Source organism: Cynocephalus volans, chromosome 1 (genome assembly GCF_027409185.1).
Source record: "Cynocephalus volans isolate mCynVol1 chromosome 1, mCynVol1.pri, whole genome shotgun sequence".
NCBI lineage: Eukaryota > Metazoa > Chordata > Mammalia > Dermoptera > Cynocephalidae > Cynocephalus > Cynocephalus volans.
Genome location: NC_084460.1, coordinates 122,521,230 through 122,548,056, shown reverse-complemented (window position 1 = coordinate 122,548,056; position 26,827 = coordinate 122,521,230). Strand labels below are relative to the sequence as shown.

The following is a 26,827-nucleotide window of genomic DNA, read 5'->3' as shown; positions in this document are numbered from 1 at the left end:
GATGGGTGATCTCGAGGTTCAGTTTGTAGGCTTTCACTTAATTCCCTTGTTTTTTCTAAGGGCCACCCTCCCACCCTCTGCCTGGTGGCTCCCAGTGGAGCTTTTCTTATTCAGTCTCTCCATATAGTAACTCCCTTGTTTTCTGCCAGGTGGGCAAGGGGCAGTTGCCCAGCTGCATGGGCTGGGCAAGGAGATCTTTGTGACTGCTCTTTATTCAGAGTTTTAACAACCCCATCCCCACCCCCTGACACACTGCTTTCAGCCCACCCTTCATCGTTCCTGCAGAGGTGCCTGGTACCACTAGTTCCCAAAGTTTTCCAGGGTTCTTCTCTGGGGAAAAATTGGCTTGTTTCTGGTTGGTTGGCCTCCTGAGATCACTTGGCTGAGTGAGAAAAGCTGAAAACCTCTCACCCATCCATCCCCATCCTTTTTTTTTTTTTTTTTTTTTAAAGATGACCGGTAAGGGGATCTCAACCCTTGCCTTGGTGTTGTCAGTACCACGCTCAGCCAGTGAGCGAACCGGCCATCCCTATATAGGATCCGAACCCGTGGCCTTGGTGTTATCAGCACCACACTGTCCCGAGTGAGCCACAGGCTGGCCCCATCTATTCCCATCCTAAACATTAAGCGGTGATCTTATTTCTCTGTGGGTTTTATGTTTAGGTGCTTCTAGGTGGGATGCTCCAGTGCCTGGCATTTGGGATAATGTATGGAGTACAGACATTGGCCCCCTGGGGAGCTCTAGATAGATGGTAACAATGCAGCGTGTACAGTCATGTGCCACATAACGACTTTTTGGTTCATGACAGACCACATATACCATGGTGGTCCCATAAGATTATAATGAGGGTACCATATAGCCTTGGTGTGTAGTAGGCTGTACCATCTAGGTTTGTGTAAGTTCACTCTTTGATGTTCACACAATGGTGAAGTCGCCTAAGGATGCATTTCTCAGAATGTGTCCCCGCTGTTAAGTGATGCATGACCGTGTACGTATGTAATCCATACAGCCTTATAAATATGCCTGGAGAGGAAGGGTGAGTTGAGCACTGGGAGTGGGCCGGGAGGTAAGGAGGTAGGTGAGGTGCTGTGAGAAAGGTTGGTTGCCCTCATCCTCCAAAGTACAATGTGCTCTAGGCAGCACATCTGTGGGCACTTTCCTCAGGCCTGGCCAGAAGCTGGGACTCATGGTCCTTGGCTCCTTGATCCCCAGGTGGTCCTGCTGGCTTGGCTGTCCTCCGCAAAGTTCTACTCACTCATCGAGAAAATCTCTGAACCCAAGGACTTGAAAAAACTTCTCAGGACCCGGAATAATGTGCTAGTGCTTTACTCCAAATCTGGTGAGTGCCCCCTCCTGGCTTTGGGACCATCTATCGGGATAGGATGGGAAGGGGCGGGAAGGAGCAGAGGTGGGAGGCAGGAGACCTTAGGACTAAAAGCACCCATCCAGCAGGGCTCGAGGGACATAGGGTTTGTCAGCTTTCCTCAGAAGAGGGAGGCAGAGGCATGTAGGGCATTAGTTCTGCCACTTTGGGATTCCAGAGGGGCAGTTCAGTTCCTTTTTATGAGTATTTCTTAGGAAAAGCCCTTTGGAGCCCCTCATTTCCTTGGGAGGGAGAGGACGTATGTGGAGGAGGATAGAGGACCACAATGGTGGGCACTGGGATGGACGCTGGCTTCCTGCACAGGCACAGGGCCGAGCACTGCCAGGGCTTGCTGTGCCAGAGCTGTTGATTAACTGACGGCCGCCTGTCATCAGCTGAATTGGTCTCAGGCGTGGGGGCACTCACCCAGGCTGGCAGCCCTGGCCCTGCCTGGCCCCCATCTGTTCCGCTCTGGGGTCAGATGCAAGACTGGATTTGGAGTGGGCTCTGAGCTTGGGACAGGGCGGCTTCAGTGGGGGTAGGAGCAGCGGCCTGCCTCTCTTCAGACCTTTAGGCTGGCGAGGGCAGAGCGGATGGAGAGAGGTTTGCCTCGCTCTTGGCAGCAACTCTGGGAAGGGTGAACGGCTGACTCTGTTGATGGTGTTCCAGCAGAGCTAAGTGTTTTTCACTGCTCCCAAGGATGCCAAGTTTTCTGCCCCTGGAGAAGCATTAGCCAGTGGCTGGGCCCGTTCCGGACACAGCTCTCCCTGGCAGCTCATCCTCGACACTCATTGGCACTCAGGGCTGATGGATGTTTTGGACGTGTGTCTCTCCTGAAGCCCGCATCCTCTAAGCATCCCTGGCACATGGCTGTTTTTGTGGCCACTTGCTGCTCCTTCCCCTTCCGAGGGTCTGGCACACGCTTCCTGAGCTTGTTGTTGGGAGTCCAGCATGTGACTGGCATTTCTCTGTTGTCAGGAATAGTGGGGAAACTGAGGCAGAGGGAAGCAGTTGTTCCTCTTCAGTCCTGGGGTGCAGGGCCCTGAAGAAATTAGGCTCATTCCCTGGGCTACTCTTGGAGTTGAGGTGATTGTCAGTGAAGGAACACACCCAGATTCATCTCTGGGGGAAATCCGTCATATAAGCTCATCATCTTAAAAGGTCTCTGCAAGCTACTTTTATGATTCAGTCTCATGTGCTCCTTTGCAATGAGGGAGGCAGTGTAGGTTGTCAGGTGACATCCAATTTGCAAATGAGGAAATTGAAGCTAATAGAGAATAACTGACTCGTTTGAGCTCTACCAGCTAGCAGGCGGTAGAGCTGGTCCCCTATGCTGCTTCTGCCTCTCATTTCGTCTGATGGAGGATAGGAAGAAATGTATTAATTCTGCAGTGACAGAAGGGCTTTGAGACAGGAGATCATTATGGTAAGTTAGCAGTGGGAAGGTGGGTCTGTCGATAGCAGGGAGTGGGGCAGATGGCAGGGTCTGAGCTCTCTGTCTCTTGTCCCCTTGCCCAACTGCTGTCTCGGTTCTTTGACAATAGAGCCCCTGGTGCTTCCCTCTGGCTGAACTCCCTCCTGCTCTGGATTGCTGGGCAGAGGGGCCTGGGCAATTATTTTACCTTCTTGCCTCCTTGCCCATGCCTGCCACACGAGACTTGTGACCTTCAGTGGGGTTTTTGAGCATCGCAGAAGCTGGATTCGTTTCCCTCCCTCCTGTCCTTCCAAGCAGGGCCTCCCTTTCTGTTGCTGAGAGGCAGGGTGGGGGGGGGGTACTTCATACTGCTGGGTTTTATTTCTCCCTCTCCCCCACTTCCCAGAACCCAGTCTGAGTGGTAGAACAATGGCTCTTCCCACCTCAGTGGCTTGCCCTCCTCCTGTCGCCCTGGTGGTGGTTTCCTAGGAGGGCCTCCTCCAAGTGACTCCGTGCATGTCTTTTGAACGATGGTTTTTGTTCGCGTCTGTGAAAGGCTCAGCATGCTTTATATTCACAAACAGCCACCATTATCCACACTAGAAGAGGAGACCTGTGGAGGCACATAATTCAGACATCCTCTCTGCTTGGCTTTGGGATGTATCATATGGTTTTTGGTGGGAGAAGGCAGCAGATCACTCTCCCGCCAGTGTCTGACTGGCAGGCCTTTCTAATGACCTCACAGGTAGCAGTGTTGAAATCCTGGCCCCAGACGCTCTGTCCCCAAGACCCTGTCCTCCCACAGTAGTATCCAGTTGCTTTGCCCTGACCTACAGGGATTGACACCAGCACGAAACTCTTCTTTTTGTGTTTACTTCATCCTGCCCCAAGAATAGCCACATTCCTGCGGCTGACTCCCTGACATGCTACCAGGGCTGGCTCTTCCCTGTGGCTTCTGGGAAAGTGGGCTGTGAAATGTGACTTGGATACACTTGGCACTGTCCATCAGAGACCAGTGTCACGTGGAGCCCTCCATTTCATCACCAGGTGTACCGAGCTCCTGGATGAGTGTGTGATGAAGGGTAAGGGTAGGATCTGGTCCCAGCTCTCGTCAGCTCCCAGGTGGGGCACCAGGACAGGGGAGCGTGGAATTGGCAGGATTGATCCCTACTTCAGTTATTGAATTGTAATTGTTTGTTTGTAGAATTTTCAAAATTCGTCCCAGAAAGGTATGAGTCAGAGATTCTACTGTAGTGTAGGACCTGGCTGAGAGATTCTTGGAAGAGTAAGGAGTAAGATGTGGCTTAAAGGAGGGGTGAGTTGGGAGTCCTGTGTCTAAGAGAAGGGGCCCTGAGGATGGCAGGATCAGGGGTTTCTGAGAAGAGCTCGGACACTGTTCTCACAGCACGGGCCCTGGCATGGTTGAGTACAGGGACAAGTGTTTTACTTTACTTTATTTTATTTTATTTTTAATTTAATTTTTTAACTTTTTTTTAATTTAAATTTTTTTCATTGTACATGTTTATGGGGTACAGTTTGTTGTTTCAATTCATGCATATATAGTATAATGATCTAATTAGAATATTTATCATATCTATCACCTAAACATTTATTATTTCTTTGTGGTTATAACATTCAAGATCCTCTTTTCTGGCTATCTGGAAATACACAATACAATATTATTAGCTATTGTCACCCTAGGACACCAGAACGTATTCTTTCTATCTGACTGTACCTTTGTAACTTTGTACCAGTTTACTAACCTTCCCCCCACCCCTTCCCTCCTTCTGGTAATCACTGTTCTACTCCCTATTTCTCTCCTTTTTTCTCTTTTTAATTTTTTCTTAATTGAACAACAGTAATTGTACATATTTATGGGGTACAATATGATATTTGGGTACATTCACATTGTGTGCAATGATCATATTAGGGTGCTTAGTGTGTCCATCACCTCAAACATTTGTCACTTCTTTGTGTTAGGACAGGGGCAGGTATTTTAATTGGTGCTCAAGGCTTCACTCGCTCTGGGATTGGTCTCCATCCTTCCTCACCCCTGAGGGAAGATGGCAGGGGTGGCCTGGTGCCCTTGGGCAAAGATGTTTATTTATTTATTTATTTTTATTTATTTTTTTATTTTTTTACAGAGGCGGCAGCTGAAAATCATCTCAGGTTATTGTCCACTGTGGCCCAGGCAGTGAAAGGACAAGGCACCATCTGCTGGGTAGACTGTGGGTATGTCCTGGGAACATGGGGCATGGTGGCTGGTGGGCAGGGGGTACTTGGGAACTTGGTAAGTGGGGTAGGGAATTGTTCCTTGATGAATACTCTGGGAGTGGGGATGTAATGGAGAGATCCCCTGGTGATACTTCAAGGTCATCTCTGGGCCAGAGAGGGAAGGTCTGGCTTTCTTTCAGCACCTGCCCCTTTTCTTCCCTTGTTCCCTAGAGCTTTCACTTTCAACTGGGTTTTCATGTGTTGCTTTATTTTGTCTTCCTGGAGAGAGGTGGGGGACAGAGGGGGCTTCCCTGCTTTATAGAGGGGGCCTTGATGCTCAGAGAGGCAGGGTGATTTTCAGGGTCACCGGTGGGTTTGCTTATGGTAGGTCTGCGGCAAGAACCACAAGCTTTACCTCCAGCCCAGGCTGTTGCAAATGTGGTGGAATCTGCTGGCCACCTTGGCTTCTGAGGTGGCTCAGACCTCAAAGGGGTATTTAACCTTTAAGGTAGCTATTCTTTCCCAAGTCACAAGACCTGCTACTACCTTGCAGGTTAAGTGAGCTTCTTTGGGCTCCATTCCAGTCTAATCCTCTTCCTATTCAGTTTGAGTTCTAAATGGCTGTTTTTAAGCAAATTTTGGGGACACAACTGATTTATGAGTTGATGACCTCAAGCGTGTTCTGCCTGTGATTGGAGAGAGTTGAAGGAGATCGATATTTTGACAAAGCACTGAATGAGACCAGGAGAGTAGGTCTAAGTGGTTTGTGCCATAGGGGTGTGTGTGTTGGTGTGTGTGTTGGGGTGTGTGTGTGTGTGTGTGTGTGTGTGTGTGTGTGTGTGTGTGTGTGTGTGTGTGTGTGTGTGTGTGTGTGTGTGTGTGTGTGTGTGTGTGTGTGTGTGTGTGTGTGTGTGTGTGTGTGTGTGTGTGTGTGTGTGTGTGTGTGTAGGTGGCCTCACACCTCCAGATTCATTCAGATCCTCGCTAGACAGTGGGTAGGATCTCAGCCAGTGGTTAATTCTAGTTCATAGTTGGTCTGAAGGTGTTCTCGTCTTCTAGGCATCTCTCAGTCTCCCATATTCCACTAGCAGCACTCTGTGTGACTGGCAAAGTGACAAAGCCTGTTAGACAGGACAAGGCTCTGTGTGACTGGCACTTTGGAATTTCCATATCCAAAGATAACAACAGTTCTGCCAAGCTGGTGGGTACTTGTAGGGAATTCTTTTGAGGCGTATAGGTGGCAGAAATGGGCAGTGGAGCTTTGATTTAGTTGTTGTCTCCACCTGGGTCCATTCAGCAGCTGTTACCCAGCACTTGCTGTGTGCTTCAAGAATACACAGATGCCTAACAGTGTCCTCAAGGAGCTCATGTGCAAGGAGGAGGCAGACATATAACCAAGAGATCACAATGCCAGGTGAAATGTGCTATGAACAAGGCTCTGTGTGTAGAGGGAGAGTCACTTAATTCTGCCTGGAAAGGTTAAGAAAAGCTCCACAGAGGAGGTAAAGTTCAAATTTGCCTACTACATATTCGTAGTGCCCTGGCTTTCCCTGAGAGCATCCTGAATGTGGGCCCCCAGTGCTGCCTGTGGAGGTGAAAGTATTGCTCCAGTGCCAGGCAGGGTCGGGGACACCCAGAGCAGTATGCTTTGATTAAATGGGGTTGGTGGGGTGTGAAGACAGACTTTGAAGATTAGAATTCAGGACTAAAGTTTGGAGACATGCTGTCTAGAGTCAATAAATGTGCCAGTGGGACAATCCTGTGAATTCTGATGGGCTAAAATTAAAACTGGGGGGGGGGGGTACCTTAGAACTTAAAAGAGGCACCTTAAAACAAAAGGGTGGACTGTTCTCTGTAGTTGCCTCTCAGTTTATTGAATTTATCCCTGTAAAAGTAAGTACAAACTGAAATGCTAAACAGCTTTTAAAATAGTTTAGATAAGCAGGTAGATTATGGTGCCAAAATGGATTATGTTGGAAGCAGGAATATCTGAGTTTGAAATAAGAGGTACGGTGCAACTAAACCTTCCTAGAGCAGCCCCAGGGACAGAACTCGGGGCTCTGGTCCATGCAGGCCACCCCAGGTGCATTTCCATGGACCACTGTTTGTTAGACAAAGAGACCCTAAGGGTGTGAGTTGGGTTCTGCCTCCTGCTCATCCACTCCCACTCCTAGACTTCTAAACTTGCCCCATAAATCATTATGGACCCACCATGTTAGCTCCACGGTGCCCTGGGATGGCTGCTGTTACTGATGTCCTAAGCTTGCGCAGTCTGTGTCTGTGAGTCTATGAATGAGGCGCTCCCAGGGATAGGTAGAAGTGCTGTCGGGAACGCTTTCTGTTGCTCTCTGTGGAGGCGTGAGGAGGTGGCACAGAGCCAATGCTGCTCTCTGCATCCCTGCTGCTGCTGAACAGCAGGTGGTCAGCCAAGCTCGCCTTTCCTCAAGTGGGCCCTGCTGAGGTTCCCATTGTGCATCCTTTCCAGCTCTGCCTCCTGCCCTGCCAGCGAAGGCTTGGCAGCTAGATGGGGATGCCAGAGCTTGGGGTGGGGGTGATCAGGAAGGCCAGGACTGAACAGGCCGCTCTACTTTTCCCCTTCAAAGGGGAGGAGAAAGGAACAGGGAGCATCTGGGGTGAGAGCAAAGGCTGCTGTGGGGTTGCGGTGCCTTTGCAGGGATGGGGAGTAACGGAAAAGCCTTGGACGTAGGAGGTGGCCTGCGTTGAAGGGCAGCTCTACTACTTAACTGCCCTGTGACTTTGGATAAGTCAGTTACCCTGAGTCTGTTTCCTCAGCTGTAAAATGGGATGGTAATACCTATTCTGCCTTCTTTGTAGGGCTGTGGTAAGGATCAGGTAGACGAAAGCTCTACGATAGAGAACTCAGTTCTAATGCAAGATACTGCTCTGTTGTTATTTTTCATGTGGGCAAGCTCGTTCAGGAAGAAGCTGAAGGGGGAGAAATGGTACCTTCATTCATTCAACAACTTTTTATTGGGCGAGGATCCCTTGGTTCTTATGGAGATTCCCTGAAGAAAGTTTGTGCATGGAGTCAGCCCAAGCCCACGGGGCTCTACCCTTAACAAGTGTGGGGTGCAGTGGAATTTGTGGGGCTGCAGGTCAGGAGGCCTGGCTTTGAGTCCAGCCTCCAACATTAAAATAGCTGCGGGACCTTTTGTGAGTTACCGCCCCTCTCTGGGCTTCAGTTTAACCTGTGAAACATGGAGTTGAATCTTCCAAGTTGCTCTCATTCCTAAATTGCCTGGTTCAGAAAATGCCGGCAGCTGCCAGGCTTGGTGTGCATGCTGTACATGTGGTGGTGGGCGTGTGCCTTCCAGGGCTGGGGGTCTTCCGCTCTTTGTATCTCTCTCTCCATTCTTGGTGTCTCCTATCCTTCCCCCTGAGGTTCTCTCCTCTGTCCCCCCTTTTCTCTCCCCTTTCCAGGTTTTTGTTGCCTTTTCCCTACTCTGAGTCCCCGCTTCTGCTGTTCTTCTGGCCTCTTTTCCTCTCTCTCCTCCATGTGGATATTTCTTTTCCTCCCTTTTTCGGTTTTCTGGCTCTTTTCTCCCTATCCCTGTGTGCGCACCTGCAGTTACACACATACCCCTCTCCATGGGTTTTCTCCCTGGCCCCAGGCCCTGTAACTTGTTGCCGTGAGGTGTCTGGAGGATATCTGGCTTCTGTTCAGGGGTTTGTCAGCTCTCCTTCCCCCTTACTCCACCTCCTGGCTCAGACCTCAACAGCCACACGTGGTTTGGCTGATGGTTGTCCGGCTAAGTGGGTTGGATGCAAGGGAGTCGGTACCCTCCATGCCCCGCAAACCTGGCACTGGGGCTCGGCCTTGGCGTGGACTGCCTCTGTCTTGGAAGCTGGGCTGCAGCCAGCTGGGCAACTGTGCCTGGTGTGCTAATTCCTGAGGCTGAGTCTCACTGGGGGCAAGACTGTACTATCAGGTGTTCACTGCTTTCTTTTTCTGGGGGCTTAAGGTCACTGCCTAACCACATTTTCTTTCTTCCTTGCTCCCCTTCTTCCATCTGCTTGATTTCCCTGGAGCAGGGATGGCTTCCCAGATGCAAGATTGGGGGCCTGCCAGGGCAGCCATAACATATTTTGAAGTCTTATATTTTCTTCTAAAAATTATTTGAATTTGGCATTTGCTTCTTTTTAAACATGTTCAACGTTACTTACCAAGGGATAAAATAGACTCCCAGAAGCAGTGACATGTTACGTTGTGGCTTCAGATGCCTTCTGACATGTTGCCATGCATTTGTTGGGGTGACATGTTTCCACTGAGGACCAGAGCTTCGGAATGGCTGGGCCGGGAAGGCAGTAGAGAGCGGGTACTTTACTCATGTGCGGAGGAGAAGCCACGTTCTTCTCTCTCTCGTTCCCACCTCTGTTATTCACTGTACTGCGTAATTCATATCCTATTATGTACTTTCTTCAGGTAGGTACCAAGGGAGCAGCCACGCTGGGAGGCTCCCTGTTGTAGCGCCCCTTCATCAGAGAGTGTATGTGGCCACAGGGTCTGTCTGAGCTCAAGGTTCAGCTATTCCAGGACTGTTCTAGTTGCCTCCTGCCTTGTATCCTTGTAAGCTACATTCTTTCATACTGTCCTTGGTACTCAGTGCCTAGCAGTGACTCTCAGTATCTCTTGCTCATGACTTGTCCCCATTTTCTTCATTTTCTTTCTGCCTTTCTTCTACCCATCCCTAGGGGATTGCAGTTCCGTCTGCAGAATCCTGCCACATTAAATCAGGCAGATGGGAGGAAGAGATCTACTCCTTCTTTGACTGATGGGGAAACGGAGCCTGGAGCAGCTAGGGTAGCCAAGGGCACAAAGTTAATGGCCAAGACAGGTGTGGGCATGCCTCCTGGTTTTCAGTGTAGTCTTCTTTCTACCCCACCAGGGGGAGACTGGATATGGCTTGCTGTGGATGTGAGGACGCCAACCGTGGCTGAGTGAGGGTCTGGTTAGGAGGCTAGGAGAGGTGACAGGGGTTCTCCATCTTCAGTCCTGGATTCTGGCTTTTGCTTCATCTGTCAAGTTATAAGGTGACCTGTCTTGATGCTTTAGTGCTACTTGACCCTGTAGAGGAATCAGAAGTTCCATTTAGCTTATGTGGACAACTCCTGCATTTTGCCGCTTGGGAAACCAAGGGTCCAGCCAATGGCAGAGCCAGATCTGGAAGCTGTCATTGCAGCTGGCTGTTGAGTGCCTTTAGGGAAGGTTGTTGCTTAGGCTATGACCTGTGCAAAACCTCAGACTTCCCTTTTCTTGGCCTCTAGCACCTTGTTCCTTCTCTTTCTTCCTGCTTCCACCCGCTTTTGACACCTGGGTCTGATTCCCAGGAGTGTTAGGCAGCAGTCTCTTGGATGATTATTACTGCACATGGAAATGTAATAAACAGCACCATGTACCTGTAGCAGCCACTCCAGACTAACAGCCAGCTGCCCTGCAGCAAACTGTGATGAATATGCCCATTCATCTGTGTCTGTCTGGGTGTGGGGATGTAGGGTGGGGAGGGAAGTGTGTGCAGGCCTCTGTAATCTTTCCCTCCACTTTCTCTGTAGAGGAGAGCCAAGCAAGGTGGGGAGGGATGGGATGTAGCAGACTAGTGGCCTGGATGCCCCATTCCCTGGAAAGGTAGGTGAGTGAATGGGCAGAGGGAGGGAGGGCTGTGGCCTCCCAGCAGACTGATGGCTGGTTCCTGTAGGACAGGGGCTGGGGGAGTGCCAGATGAGGGCCTTTACACTGCCACCTCCACTCTCCATGATCCATGGTGGTATTCTCAACCCCCTCCATTCTAGGAAAGCTTCTCATCTCCCCACTCACTGCCTATGTCTCTTTCCACCTAGAGCCTCAGGCACTGGATGGGGAAGGAAGGTAGAGAGGGAGAGAGGCGATAGATCAATTAATTGTACTTAATCTATCAACCCAGATCCTTTTCAGTCCCTGAGCTTGGATAATTTTCTCTCCCTCTTAAACTCTTATGACCTTTATTGTGTGCACTGCACAATTAGTATATGCACATGGGCACATGCATGCTTGCACACACACATACACACACACACCCTCCTTATACATTCTGAGAGTCAGAATTGTAGGAAGGAGGGGAGCAGAGCTGAGAGAAAGAACACTGTCAGAAATTGTCACCTGGCAGGATTCCTGGAGCTCAGTAGGCAGAGCCCAGAGAACCAGAAATGCAGAGCCTCATCCCAGCAGCAGCCAGACAGCATCATTCATTTTACTCCTTCACCCGATCAGGTTACTTATAGAGCACCTACTGTGTGCCAGGTGCTGTTGTAACCCTGGGGAAATAGCTATGAATGAAACCGAGCTGTCACCTTCATGGAGTAAATGTGTCTGACGGTGACAGTCGGTGGACAGATTGGTCAGGTGTCAGTAAGACACCATGGAGAGAAAGACAGCAGGGGAAGGGAGATTGGGAGTGCAGGAGTGGTGACTGAGGCTCTCGGGTCTGTGCTAGAAGTGTGTTCAGACAGGACAGGAAGGTGCCTCCGCATCCACCCCTCACAGAAGGAGAGCAAGAGAGAGAGCATGGGAGGCAGGGAAGAGGAGAGAATCCTCGGGGAGTGCCTCATGACCTAAAGCTGAGGCTGTGAGCCAGGCTTGCTGGGAGAGAGAGCCTGCCTGGGGTCCAGCTGGCTGCCTCGCAGAGCCTGAGCCTCCAGGGCAGGCACTACAGTGTGAGCAGCAGGATGGGGCATGGTTCCTGCCCTGGCCTGTCCGCTACAGTCGCTGTTAGTTGTTGCAATTGGGTGAACAGTAGGTGGTCACAGAAACAGTTGAGCGCAGCAGCACAAAGCTGCACAAGGGACATGCCAAGTGAATGGTTGTAAACATCCCAAGTCGAGCCCTCTCTCCTGGAGAATCAACTCAGGCAGGGAAGGGGCACCTCATTCGCAGTTGTTTTCAGACAAACCCACTGCCTGTCACTGTGGCTTTACCACAGAGCCTTGTGGGGACAGGGCAAGCCCAAACAGTCATTAGCTGTTGTCAGAAGAGGTGTGTGTGGCACCTCCAGAGGGTTTTAGGATCAGAAAGTTTCCAGCCACCTGATGTCAGGGGCTGCCTTCTGATGTGTACCTCAGCTTGTCCCTTTTCTCTGGACTCTCCCTGTCTTAAAATGCCATTGTCACCTTGAGGGGAGGAAACACTGCAATGTCATTAGCTTTTCCTTTCTGGATTCATCATGCACTTCTTGAGTCCCCTCCTTGCCAGGCCTGGGGCTGTTAGACTCTCTTTGTCACTTCTCTCCCCCTGAGTGATGGGGATGCAAAAAGGATTACTCAAAGCCCATTTCTTCTGAGCAGTGAGAAGCCCTGAAGGGGTTACTTTTCCAGGAACCCTCAAGAGAGAGGCATTCCTTCTTGGAAAAATAACCCTGGACTGGGGTCTTCTCCCAGTATTTATTCTCCAGGCCAGAAAGTTACAGAAAAGGAACATAGGTGGAGTTACGGCTAAGTATAGTTTAACAATAGAGGCTGGTAACATCAGTGAAATAATAAAGTGACATTCCATAATGCAATTTGCAAAAGGTTAAGTCAATCCACCAACAAAAGCTTGTTCTTAGCAAATACTGTCTTTTCCTACAGCAGTTTCCTCAGTATGTTTACATAACAATGAAGTAACTTTAGGTTAACCTGCTCCAAGGGCATCTGTCCTTGAGCCAACAATTTTGCTGTGTTATAATTCTTTATCTACAACAGAGACTTTAGCCTGGGGAAAGTTTCCTGTCTCTTGCAAGCTTAACATTTCTATATGTAATTTTAAAAAGTTAGGTTATACCTGAAACTACAGGGCTTTGGAGGCTAGGCCCTGTGAAATACATTTGCTTTATAAATGTTAGTATACTCCACATGGGGCTAGAAGCAGCAGTGGTCCTTGAGACAACTAGACAACTGGGACTAGTAGGTAGGGACATCCTGGGCCTGGGGAGGTAGGGGCAGGTGACCCTTCTTGAATTGCAAATTGCATCTTTACACTTAAAATGAGGTCCCACATTTGCTTGTCCATTGATGAATGTTGCTTCTAGAATTGAGCTGAATGGTTTAATTAGTCCATCTTTTGTGGGGCTAGTGCGCTGCTTTGTGAAGCTGATGACTGCAGAGGGAGGTGAGATGTGTAAACACATGTGAGATGAAGGGACTTGCCCCTCAGGTGGCTGTTGTACCTGGCAGAACAAAGTTCCTCCAGAGACCTCCGCTGTGCTGTCCATGCTGAACAGTAGGTACTGGATGGTGAGATACCCTCACTGCATCCTTCCAGATCTGGGGAGATGGCCCTGAAATAACAAGCAGGCCTCAATGCATGTGGAGTGACTGGCTGCCTTTGGCTGGCTCTTGGGGGACTTGGCTGAGTGCAGTGAGGATGAGGGAGCTGGGAAGGCAAGTGAGGTCTGTGAGGGCGGGCACGGGGGAGCAAGCCGAACCTCGTGGAGGTAGGGGGAGGAGGAAGAGCCCGTGCAGATAGTGGTCTAACACAGTGGTTCCTGAACTTGAGCATGCGTCAGAATCACCTGGACGGCTTGTTAAAACATAATTGCTCAAGTGCCTCTCGAGTTTTTGGTGTGACTCTGGGATGGGCTCAGAATATGTATTTCCAACAGGTTCCTGAGTGATACTGATGCTGCTGGTCCAGGGACCATGTTTTGAGATCCATTGGTCTAACAGGAAGGAAACCCAGATTGGATGAGATCATGCATGAGACTTTGTAATGGTGAATGGCCCTGACAGACATTTCTCATGGAAGAATTGCAAGAGCCTAATATCTCAGATGCCAAGAGAGGGTCTCCTTTAACAGAAGCTTTCCCCTTTCTTCTTGATTTCATAACTTCTTCAACGTGGTAGAACATTTTCCTCTCATCCTGGCTAGATGCTCTATAGCAGATGGCATACGTTAGAGCTTTATAAACAAAAATCTTGCTTGGGTCCCACTCCTACAGAGATTCTGAAGTAATGATCTAGTGAGGGCCAGGGAATCGTTATTTTAAACTTTCCCGGGTGAGTCTAATGAGCGGCCAGGATTGGAGTTTTTTTTTTTTATTACCATGGGCTGCCTACCCCCTAAGCTGCTGGGCACTCCCTTTGTCTGAACTTGTCTCTGTTGCTACTTACAAGTCATAATACATCCTCTGCTGTCTGCTTGTCTATGTCTTTCTTGATTAGTCCACGTCCTGTTGGTTATTCTTTCCTCCAGTTCTCTAAGAACCCATCTATGGTAAGGTCCTCATCTGTGATTGAGAATTCCAAGTTATCTGGCTTATTTCATAGGACACTAGCAGATTTTGCTGTCAACATCTTTGTGAGAACTTTAGGTAACAAATGGTTACCGACATTTGTGTCTTTCAGTGATGCAGAAAGTAGAAAATTGTGCAAGAAGATGAAAGTTGACCTGAGCCCAAAGGACAAAAAGGTCGAATTATTCCATTACCAGTAAGTACACATGGGCATTTCCAATTTCCAAGTAAGTGCTGAAAGCTTTCATTGGTATTCTCAGTGAACAGCAATTTTTTAGTTAGGTTAATTTTATTTTAGAATGATTTTTTTTCTGTTCACAATTATTTCTTTTAAAAAAATCCTGAACTGTGTTCAATAGCTGAACCTTATTAAGATGCTGCAGGAAACCACAGGTATGTATCTTCACAACCATTTTTAAAGTTAACACCTTTCTCTCCTCATTTGACAGGGATGGTGCATTTCATACTGAATATAACCGAGCTGTGACATTTAAGGTAAATTCACCTCCCTCGTTCTCAGCAGAGGTAGAGTCTGAATGGATGCCCACAGTCTGGCAGGTTTCCTCCGAGAGAAGGAAGGGAGGATTACACAAACTGTTCTTCTAAATGACCTTGTGGATTCTTAATCTCTAGAGCATATGTCAACAGAATATCTGGAAAAGTTTGTGACTGAACACAACGGGGATGATCCAGTGTATTGCGACCAGATAATTGTATTGCTAGGGCTAGGGCTCACAGAACCTACAAACCCGTTGTACAGGCTGGGTCACAAACCCCTCACCTGAAGGTCCATGAGCTAGGTAATAGGAAAAGATCCTGGGAGCTGTGGGTAAAAATTAATAGGCTTTATTCAGATGCAAGCTCAGGTGGCTAGCAGTAGCCATCCTAGTGGCCTGCTGGGGCGTCCGAGGGCACTGTGGATCAGAGCTGTTCATCCTTTATACTTAAGTCTGATAACCCAAGACACCTGAGCACACATACACAATTACATTAGATAATAACCAAGAAACACCTGGGCAAACATGTGTATTTACACCAAATGCTCGGCAAGACTTCAAACCCCTTGAGGGACCCTGACCATTTATATTTACTTTCCCTACACCCAGCCAGCCTTGTAGATAAGAATATATTAGCAGCTGTCCAGTGAGGAAGGTGACATCATGCCTCTCCCCTCCAAAGGCCAGGGTCTCCTTTTGCAGTGACTTCAAGGCCTACCCTTTTTCTCTGTGGTGGTGTCCATAGGGGCCACCCACAGGCCGGACAGGACCTACTATGCCCAGGTCAGCACAGGGTATTGGACATGGGCATGTTGGCACCTTTGGGCTGATGCAGCCTGTTCTCGATGAGATGTGGTTGTCACTGAGGTGTTTCCTACTATCAGTCCAATTTAGAAGTAGATGTAAAAGCATAAATGAAAATAAGTGAGATCCTGTAATCTACAAATGCTGTCTTGTTATTGCGAAGCATCTGCCCCAGCCCTTAGTCCTTCTGCTGTCCTTCGACTCTCTTCCTTCAACAATGGCATTCCCTTGCTCCAGCCAGTCTTCGACTTCCAGTCCAGGCGACATTCCCCTGCCTTGGCTGGGCCTTATATTTCTTCTGGTCCTGACATGTGCTGAACCACTTTCCCTAACTCTTCCACTTCTCAGACTGGGTTGGACCATGCACTCTTGTCTCTTCGTCTGTCTGTCTTTCTCTGCCTGTGTCTCCTTCCATCCTTTTCTGTCTTCTGTCCATCTGCCTATGCGGCTGTCAGTGCACTTCTCCCTCTGTCTCCTCCTCACCCCCATCTTCCCAGGTTATGTTTATCCACTAATATTCACTCTTTTAAGTTGCTACAGCTTTTACCTTATATAGGGACTGAGCCTGATTACTCATCTAAACACCCACTTAGACATGTAGAAAATTCTTCCAACTGGAGTCGTTCAGCCCTTTTTATTCTGTGTTAAGATGTCAACCAAAGTCCTGGGAGAGGGAACATGTGCTTCCCAGGAACAAGGTTTAGTTGGGTGGGGTGGGGGAGGTGCTTATACAGTGATGGAAAGGGGCTGGGTTTTTGTTTTATTTTTGGAGGCTATGTTCAGTTTCTATTTAGCCAGGACCCCTGAGAAATCTGTCCTGCCACGAAGCTGCTCAGAACTGCAGTAGCAGGAAAGTAGAAGGAAGCCCAGGTGGCCCCAGCTTGCCACCGAGTTTCTGGGTGGGAGAGGCAGAATCCTGGTCTTTATCCCACTCCTTACAAAGATCAGGTGTCTCGGGTCAGCTTTCTCTCACCCATCCTGTGATTTCTGCATCAATAAGCTGGAGAAGTGGGCTGAGCATTGTACAGGGTCAGTCTTTTTTTCAGATGGAGAGAGGGCATCCTTAGTCCCAGGGTCTCCAAAGCCCACAGGGCTACGATGGACTGGGGCAGAGTCCCTGGAGTTCTCCAGGGCAGGAGGAAGGTGGTGTAATGTTTCCCATGACTGCCTGATGACTTCTACCTTTTCAGCTTGAGCATCTGAGATCAAAGCCTGCCTCGGTCACTGATTAACTTTCTTTTCAGGGTTTCTCCTGGGACCCTATCTCCAGAGAGATGGAGGGGCCCTTGGCAGGGGTGGTACACAGTCTGCAGGCTCATGCTCTGGCTGTTTTTGCTCTTATCCTGCACGGTTGGACAGGGGTCTTGTCACAGGGACTGTGCCGTGGCCCCAAAGAGGTCAGAGGCCAGATAAATGAGGGATTATTACATCTCCCCATTTGCAAAGAGCAGGGAACTCAAAAAGGGGAACTTTGCTCTTTGCTCGTCAGTGTGTGTCTACCAAAATTCTTATTATGTGAGTGGTGAGGACTAGAGGTGCCTGGAACCCCAGCTTCAGATGACCCTCTGATGACCTTCCCCTAAGGCCCTGTAGCTACAGCCAGGAGGATGTCCCGAAGGCCAGCTGCGGATTTCAGGCCATTTTCCTGGGATTGAACACTCAGAATAGTACAGCTGAGGGTGGGCTCTCTGGTGCTGCTCCCTGCAGGCTTTCCCACTCAAGGTCTTATTTACTTAGACTGATTTGGAGAGAGCCTATAGATGGGATTATTGTTACTTAACTTTGGTGAAAAGAGAATAATCCTCAACTGAAAAACAAAGTTGTGAGCATGAATGTGTCAAGTTGTATTAAAAGGAAACCATTTTTCCTTTTCCCTCCTCACGTGTCCTTTTTTCTTGATGCTGGGGTGGGGGTGGGGGGCAGGGAGGCTTCGCTAACGCTGAAGCTTAGCTTATACTGAGTGTGGGGACAGGACCCCCCCGCCCCTCAAAGCAGCATTTTGTAACATGTTTTGGGTTCCTGATCCCACTGAGAATCTACTGAACATGGACCTTCTCTTCAAAACCAGTGTGTGTGTATACACTAGAGTAAATGTTTTCCTGTAAGTCTGGAGTTTCACAGACTCCTGGAGCCCATCGCACTCCCTGCGCCAGGTATTTCTGGGATAGTTGGCAAGGGGCACCACCAGCACCTTTCCCACATGGCCAGGTGGGCAGTGCCTCTGCAGCTGTCGGTGATGAGTATGGGCTTTGGAAAGGCCCTGCCAATTCATTTTGGCTTTTGTTGTCATGGTGAAGCTTTGACAAGGGACTGAGAAAGGGTGAATCTGCCTTTTGCCCTAACAGAAGTGGCTGTTCTCTTGCCAGGAGGCATTTCACAGCTCCATTTGGACAGACGGGAAGTGCTACCTGACAAATCCTGCGAGATCTTGTCTGTCTCCCAGTCTTCCACCCTTTGGAAGGTAGTTCCTTCCAAATAGGAATTTCTAGAAATAATGAGCCTCACTGAGATCTTCTCTGTGTGTGACCACTGCATGGACTAAATGTGAACTTTCACCAAAAGGGTGTATTTCTTTCGTACCTCAGACCTCCCTCCCGAAACAGACATACAGACACACTCACACACAGACACACCCAGTTCAGCATCTGCTCACTGGAGCTTGATCAAAGTTGACAGAGGTAACAGAATCTTGCTTCTTCTAGTTGGGGGATATGGAGGGCTGTGTTGACACAGAGGACAGCAACTCGCTTCCAGTATTGGAGGGATGGAGGCTTGGCTGGTTTGGGTACCCCTTCCTGGTTCTCTCAGACTTTCAGCACCACTTCCCAGACAGACTGTCAAGGGGAAAGGGAATACCACTGCTGTCCTAGGCCAGCGAAGTGTGGCAGGTGGGGTAGGGAGGGGAATGGATGGACAGTGCCCTTTCTTTCCTGCCCTTGTGTGTCCTCCCCAGAAGGAATGGAGGTTTGAATCAATCCTCCACATTAACAAAGGCCAGCTAAGCCCTTTATCTGTAAAGCCATCATCAGATCTTCATTCCAGGCAGTCTAGAAGGGGGAACTTCAGGAAGAGAAGTGCAGCCACAGGTGTAAGGCCAGCTGATGAGCACCCTGCCCTGGGGGCTTCCTAGCCTGAGCCCCACCAGGTCACGCACAGCAGAGGAGGGTCAGGATTCAACCCACTCCAAAACCACTTTTGGTCATGAATCACCAAGCAGGTAATAAGTAGGTGTTATTATCTGCTTAGGGGATTGACAGGTTTAAGGGCTCCAGGAATGTGAAAGATCTGCTTTGGACAAGACTGGAAACCTTTATTTAACTGATCAGAAAGACTTTTTGGAGGAGATGAGATTTTGTAGAAGCACTAGTTTGTCTCTGGTTTGAATAAGCTAATTTACTGTCTCAAATTTCCTTTCTTTGTCCATGAAGACGCATGGTAGGTGTGGATCAGCTGACTGGAGTGAGTAAGGTGTCATGTGATTGAAAATGCCTGGCGGGACTGGTGGAGGTGCACTTCTGGGGCACATAGCAATGATGTCAGTGGACAGTGGAAATCACACACCCTCCAAGCATGTGCCACTTGCAGACCCATGCCGAGCGCTTGGTGTACCTGGGTCTCCAGGCAGGGAAACAGGGCGGGTTCCTAATTCCCCACCTCCCTATTTTCCTGGCTAAAATGCATTTTCTCTTCTCTCTTTTTCCTCAGTCCATAGTGGCCTTTCTGAAAGATCCAAAAGGGCCCCCACTGTGGGAGGAAGATCCTGGAGCCAAAGATGTTGTCCACATTGATAATGAAAAGGTAATTTATTCCCCATCAGTTCTGATGGATGCTGAAAGCTTCCCTGGTAGCAGGGTCTCCTGAGGAGAGGAGCCCAAGGAACTGAGAAATGGGAGTATCCAGAACCACTTTTAATTCCCTCCAAGGAAGCTAGGCCAGGACCCTCATCTTTGATACCCCTGCCCAGCTTTATGATAAGACCAGCAGGAGATGAGAGGCTAACTGCCTAAGAACTTGCTCCATTCTTTACCCACCTTATTTAATGTATTTTAACGTGTTTAGATTTTCCTAACAAGAATATAGATTTAAATATCCTGTCCTTATTATGTAATCCAGATGCTGCTGGGATTGGCTTTGCATTTTGTTTGTTTGTTTATTGTTTTTATTTTGTTTTGTTTTTAGAATGATTTGAAAGATTTAGTTTGAGATTCTAGAGACTTGGGTCTGTTCTCTTTAATTCTGAGTCATAACTCAGTGTAACTTTGACCAAATTATTTACCATTTACCCTCTTAAGCTTCAATTTCCAGATTTGGCTAGGAGTGGGGGATGGAAGGGTAGGTCTGGTTTATAGTCTTCATTAGTTCTTCGAGTATTTAACAAAAGCTGTGATACAGCCCTGTGCGTCTTTATCCATGTGTACTGGTTTGTACTGTGCCTTACTTGCTCAGTGTGCGTCAGCAGTACAGGTGGGCTCTTCTTTGTTACGTTTCAAATGGTCTATGAGTCAAGCAGGGCTTTTGTGGCAATGGAGGGAGAAGGCTCCCTCCTATCTCAATAAAATAAAACATAACTTTTGTCTTCTTCCATCTCTTCTCTCTTTTCATTTAAAATTGTTGACTTGACTCATACTGCTTGTTAGCCCAAAGGAAAATGATGCCTTTTTTGCTCTCTGGAGGAGGGATTTCAGGTGATCGGTGGGCCAGCCAGCAGGGTCTGTGGGATTCAAATGAAGTGGTGGGCATCACGTGCTCTGGGCTGGACAGTGCCACTGTTGTCAGCTACAAGATAAAGTCTTGTTAAAAGCATTTGGGGGCAGAACAGAGGGGCAAGTGTCCTAAGAGGGTGACCCATGTGCCTACAGCTGTGAAAAAACAGGGATCCCAAACCGAGTGTTGCTCCCGTGATCATAAATGTTTTTGGCTTCTCTGGAAAGTGGTTGCCTGGCTCCTCCCCCAAATATTATGACCGGAACTTCCGTAGATTGTTCCTCTGTAACTGTAGGAATATTAAGCAGAAATGTTTTCTTCACACCCATACACAGTCCTCTTATTGTTATACTTTGTGCTCTTTTCTCTCATTTGGAAATATAAGGTATTGCTGCTTTTCCTCTAATAGAATCCCCACATGAAATAACTAGAAGTTCTAAATTCAAGTTTGAATTGCTGACTCAATTTGTAGGCTTAGAATTCCGTACTCAGTGAAGGTAATTAGCATCTTTGAATGTAATATATTTGTTACTGTTCAGGACATGAAACCAAATTGCTACAGGCTCAATAAAACTTTTTATTCTCATCTCCTAAGGGGTTTTATCGCCAGCAAACTCAGAAGGTCATTTTAAAAGTATTTGCATCCTCCACCCCTAGTTAGGATCAAATACCTTGGCTACTAATTCTGTTTTGTAATGAGTGCCTTAACCCTCTAGTTATGTAAACAAGAGTAAACTTTTTCAAAATTTATTATAAAATGTTTTAGATACCCACAAATATTTGTAACTTTTTTTATTTAACTGAAAAATTTTAAGTAGTACATATTCATTGCTGAAAATTTGGAAAATACCATACAGCTTAAGCATAAAAGAAAAAAATCACCCCATACCTTTCCATTGAGAGAAACTCACTGATGTTTTTGTAGTCTTCCGAGCTTTTAACATGATGCATACATGAACATTTTCACTCACAAAAATGTCATTACGTTTTATATGCTATTTTGTTAAGTTGCTTGTTCCCCCCATTTAATGTAATGTGCTCATCTTAGTGTGACATTAAATATTCCTCAGGGCCGGCCTGTGCCTCACTTGGGAGAGTGCGGTGCTGATAACACCAAGGCCGCGGGTTCGGATCCTATATAGGGCTGGCCTGTGGCTCACTTGGGAGAGCGTGGTGCTGACACCAAGTCAAGGGTTAAGATCCCCTTACCAGTCATCTTTAAAAAAAATAAAAATTAAAAAATAATAATAATAATTAATAAATAAATATTCCTCTTCCTTGTTTTTAACGATGCAGTAGTGTTCCACTGTACGGATGTGCCGTCACTTACCTAATGCCTTGTGTTGCTGCCAGAAAGCTGCATTTTGAAATTTTCTCTTATTTTCCTTATTATTCAAAAGAGGAAAATGTCTAATTTTCTTCTGCAAAAACTGGTGAGAGGAGCTAATTTTAATCAAAATATGCTCTTTCATGGTGCTTCACCAGTCCTTGACAGAGTTGCTTTTCCCCATCCATCACTGGCCATCTTTGGAAGGAAAGTCTCTACCCTGTGTACACTTAAGTCTTTGCATTAGCATGTGTGACCATTTGTCTTTTTACATTTGTTGTATTTATTTATTTAATGAGTCATTATGTACTGCCTAACCATACGCCAGGCATTGTTCTAAGCAGTTTACAAATACAAATGATCCCTTGCTTATAACTTCCAGGAGGGCGGGGCAGGCCTCATCCTTCTGCCTGTGGGCACAGTGGAGTCCTGGGGACAGGGGTGGTGGTAGGGCTGCAGCTGGGGGAAGAGATAAGCAGGTGTGAGTTAACCTGCGTTCCCACAACCAGCAGATCCCCCTCCGGCCAGGTCGGGCGTACGTGAAAACAACCACCCTTACCACAACGAAGCCACTCCATGAAATCACACGAAGAAGGCGCAGCCTGTTTGACAGCCTCATGGGACAAAAATAGCCCCTTGCCATCTCAGTTGTTCAGGTGGAGGTGAAAGTAAAGCCAGTAGCCTGGTCCTGACTACTTCATCTCACCAGATCCCCATGGGCCTCAGTTTACCATCAGCAGTATGTGAGGGCGATCTGGAATAGACCATCTCTGAGGTTCTTCCAGCTCCTGACCCTCCCTGACTCTGTACTGCATTCCCCCATTCCCAAGCCAGATGCCTGTGGCTTCTGAAGTGCTCCCCCCTGTGCCTCCAGCCCCATGGGTACAGGGTGGGGGAGGGAGGTCACATCTCGTTATTGTGTTGTGTGTGACCTGCCCGTATTCTCTCTCTTTGTGCCTCAGGACTTCAGACGGCTCCTGAAGAAGGAAGAGAAGCCACTCCTGATGATGTTTTATGCCCCCTGTGAGTGAGCTTTCTCCTTTGGGCTGGAGTTGGTTGTTCAGTCTCCTTGTGGGTCATGGGTGGCTGGGGGTCACAAAGGGGAGTTGGGAACTAGCCTGGGTCTCTGGCACTTATAACGCTGAATCACGTTGTTTGCCCCACCTCTCCGTCTGCACCTCTTTCCTTCCTGTTGGCCTTTTCATCTGCCCCCCACCGCGCCCCCCACTGCCCACCAGCATCCTTCTGCCCGCTTCACCCTGAGCTCCGCCTTCCCCCACCCCTCTGCCTCCTGTGGGCCTGAAGACACGTGTCTCCTTTGCTGCTTGATGGAAGCACACCTCAGCATCAGGTCACCGTCTGCGGTGCTGCTGCTGTTCCGCCCCTCTCAGTCATGCCATGCATCTCCATCCAGAGCCTGGCCTGCCCTGGGGGCAGCAGCCCATCCAGTTCTGGCTACTACATCCCTCTGCTGGGGCTGCCTGGGAGGGGTGGGGGACCAGGGTCAGAGAGAAAGGGGGCCCCTATATTTGGGCTCAGTCCCTGATTGAGGCAAGAGGTCACAGGGAAAGAAGAATCACAGAGATGACATCCAGAACACCTGAGTTCTGATTCCAGCTGTGCCACCAGTGAGCTAGGTGAGTTAGGTCAAGTCCTGCACCTCTCTGGGTCTCAGTTTCCACATCTGTAAGAGAAGGGGTTGAATCAAAGCATTGGCTTTCTCACTTGTGGACTGCATTACACAGAATTAAAAATATTTTTTATTTTTACGTGGTATTATAAGTATATATAAATTATATGTAAATAAGCTGAAACAAAAGTTTCATGAAACCATACTTACTACTTGCTATCTACTCTTTTTTTTTTTTTTTTTTTTTGCATACTTTCCATTTTGTCACACACAGTGGAGTCAGGATTTATTTATTTATTGAAACATAATTGATTGTACATATCTGTGAGGTACAGCGTTGAATGTCGATACCTGTGTACAATATGTGATGCTCAAATTTGCCATATACTCTTCACCAGATGTAGTGCACACTATTTTCTATCCTGTTTTATTTAAAAATTATTGGTTATTCCTATTGCTTTATAACCTCTAATAAAGGGTCAGCAAACTATGGCCCATAGGCTGGCTACCTTTTTTTGTAAATAAATTTTTACTGGATCACAGCCATGCCCATGCATTTATGCATAGTCTGTGGCTGCTTCTGAGCTGTAACAACAGATTTGAGTCTGATAACAGAGACAGTATGGCCCACAAAGCCTCAAATATTCACTGTCTGGGCCATCCCTGCAGTTGTGGGGCTCCAAACCACAGATTGGAAAGCCCTGGATTAGAGCCTGCTAAGGCCCTTTGAGCTGTGACTCCGTGAACTGTGTATGCCCTTCCGGAAGCCAAAGGTCTGCCTCAAGGCTGGGGGAGCTATATGTGGTGGGATGTGGGTAAGGGTGTCATAGGTTGTGACACCAGGCTTCCATGTACTGTCGAAAACCCATCCCAAATCCCCCGTCCTGAGAAGTTCTTTAGCAAAGGCCCCTCCCATCTCTACCCTGCTGATGCCCCTCTGTGGGGTTCTGATGGTTCTTCCTGATGTGGACCTGTAGTGTGTTCACCATGACAGTAGCCTCGGCCAGCCCATTCTGACTGCTGGCTGTCCTCCAGCCCCAGCCTCCTCCCTGGCCCTTTGCTTGTCCCAGGATGCACCTGCCTGGGGAGGAGGCCATGGTATCCCGCTTCCTGTAGATGTGGCTATGCCCAGCATGGCCTGTACTGTAACCCTAGCTCGTTCTCTGTATTAGTGTTCACAGTTGGTTTCACCCCCTTTTTGTTTTTTCTTGGAAAGATCTCATTAGCTGCCCAGCTGTGAAATGCTTCAGGAATTATCCTGCCTACACAGCCTGTTGAGGACTGGGGCCTCCTTTGGCTTACCTCAGAACCTTCAGGGCTCAACACATTGGTTAAATGAAACCGGGAACCAGAGTGTGTATCAGGATGCATACATGCCACAAGGCAGGATTGTGGTGCGACTGTGCAGGCTCAGTGCAGTGACACTCATCACTGCAAGAGTGGCTCACTAGCCATCTGCACCTGAGCGTTTGTGCTGGCTGCCCTTCACACGCCCCAGGCGGGCTGGCAGTGTGCCACCCACTCATGGTAGCAGAGGTGTGAGCGTAGTTATCTTTACATGATGGAAAGGGGGGAGGGAAAGTTAGTACCTTGTAGGTGTCACAGAGCATATTAGTCATAGGGGAGGGAGGAGGAAACGTAGTGAAGTTAAACTTTTGGTGGAGGATTGGATTGGATGGCCTCCTAGTTCCCAGAAAACCCCAGGACTTTTTGTGTTGTGTGTATGTGTGTTTTTAAAAATGAAACAAACTCCTTTTATTATACCAGTCTAATCAACCCTTCATGGCATCATAATCCAGCTCACTCCTGGGATACACAGCAATTCCCTACCTGGGAAGTCTGTCAGAACTCTGCTCCTTTGTCAACTTGTAGGATGAAGGAACCCATAGGCAGTGAGGGACTTCACTGTGGCAAGGAGGAGACCTACTGCTTATTCAGAAAATGTTTGTTCACTAAATTAATGAGAAAATAAAGGGCTGACTGCTCTGACTGTTGGGGTTCGAGAGTGATGATTAGTCTTACCTCTTCTCCTGCCTCCTACTTGAAGCAGTTGAAAGATGAGCTCAGATAGGAATCACAGTGCCACCTCTGTTTTTGGTAAAGTTAATTGGAAACTGGCTTGGCCTGTGACTTCCTATTACTCCTCCATCACCTCTTTCCCCAGTAACTTCTCCACCCAGAGCTGCTGGCCTCTGCCTACAGTGATGACTGGAAGATTTGTCAGCTGTTTGGGGAAGGGTGAGGTAATGTTGCTGCAGGCTGCAGACCGAGCTGGGAGGGGGATGCCTCACCTGTGGATACAGGCAATAAATTAAGCTCTTGATATATGAATGTGGCCCAGTGGGTGTCACACTCAAGTCACTGAGTGAAGGGTAGGTGAGAAGCTGCAAGTGCCCCCCTGACTTTCCCTCCTGGGGAATGGAGTGACATTCTTTTCCTTCTGTAGAAGTGTCTCCCCCACCACAGACCAGGAGGCAGACTCTCAGGCCTTGCATTGAACTGAGATGTCTCTGTGGACACTGACATCCCCTGCCGAGTGCCAGACTTTGCCTGCCCTCCTATGTCACTTGCCCAGGAGTTGCACAGGCAGCATGGGTGGAGGGGAGGTGCAGGCCAGGGTCTCATTGTTCCTGGAGCTGAGCTTGCTCTATGCCAAGAGGCCTCCCATTTTCCCTCCCGTGCAGCATCCACCTGGTGTGTTCCCACTGGAGCATTGCCCCTGTATCCATTCTCTCTGTGAATCCTCACAGTGGGAACAGTGTCCCCTGGCAAGCATCATATTCCTTCCTTCATGCTGCTTGTGGTGTTCGTGCCCTGGTGGCAGGTCCCGAAGAAAGGCACCTCTTGTCTTCTGAGGGCTTGTGCTGGTGCCACGTGATGACTTGAAGCAGCGCCTTTCCTCCTGCCTCTCCCTGGTCTAAGCCTGGACTGATGGCAGGAACTCAAGCCCAGGGTTGATATGCTGTGGTGTGTGCACACGCGCTTGAGTCTGTCTGCTGTTGCAATGTCGGGGAGGGACCGTGGGGCACGTTGAATTCTCCTGCATGCAGGAGATGCAGTCTTGTCCAGTACCCTTGGTGCTGGGAGGTTCAGGTGGTCCAGGAGGAATCTGACCTCCCACTGCTTTTCCAGTGTCTGTATCTGCCCCAGTGAGCAAGAGTGCCCTTCTGATCTGTATTATTCTGCTCCTGGCCTGCCAAGGCATTATTAGCTAAACATGGATTAGAGCTTGTCAGCCTGCTGCCATGTGTCCCTGTCCCCGCTGTGCCAAGTTGAGATGAGAACCAGCCTGACACGTGGTTCCAGGCAGCTTTGGTTTCTGTGGCTTTCAGATGCATCTCAAAGCCTGTTTTGCACAGAGAGGCTGTCAGTAAGGGTAACAGCCTGGCATGTCAGAAATCCTGGTGTGTGAGAAAATGGAATCTCGTGTTGTGAGGGGTCAGTGCTGAAATGTGGTCTGCTCTGGTTTAAGGGAAGGGGTAGGTTTAAATCAAGGCCATTTGGGGCCTGGCCACCCCTATCCCTAGTCCCCCAAGACTAGGGGAGCTTCACCACCCCAGGAAAGGAGTGTGACTTTGGTGGACCACAGAACCCCAGAGAGCCTTGAGCCAAA

At 48.5% G+C, this 26,827-nt stretch overlaps 1 protein-coding gene across 1 annotated transcript in view; it reads left to right on the top strand.

Annotated features, from left to right (window-relative positions):
• PDIA5 (protein disulfide isomerase family A member 5) overlaps positions 1 to 26,827 on the top strand; it is an 88,282-nt gene that overhangs the window by 20,616 nt on the left and 40,839 nt on the right. The window contains exons 2-7 of the mRNA XM_063113371.1: positions 1,214 to 1,340; positions 4,923 to 5,010; positions 14,365 to 14,448; positions 14,702 to 14,747; positions 19,259 to 19,351; positions 22,547 to 22,607. Coding sequence (XP_062969441.1) covers positions 1,214 to 1,340; positions 4,923 to 5,010; positions 14,365 to 14,448; positions 14,702 to 14,747; positions 19,259 to 19,351; positions 22,547 to 22,607 — 499 coding nt within the window. The remainder of the gene's footprint in view (positions 1 to 1,213; positions 1,341 to 4,922; positions 5,011 to 14,364; positions 14,449 to 14,701; positions 14,748 to 19,258; positions 19,352 to 22,546; positions 22,608 to 26,827) is intronic.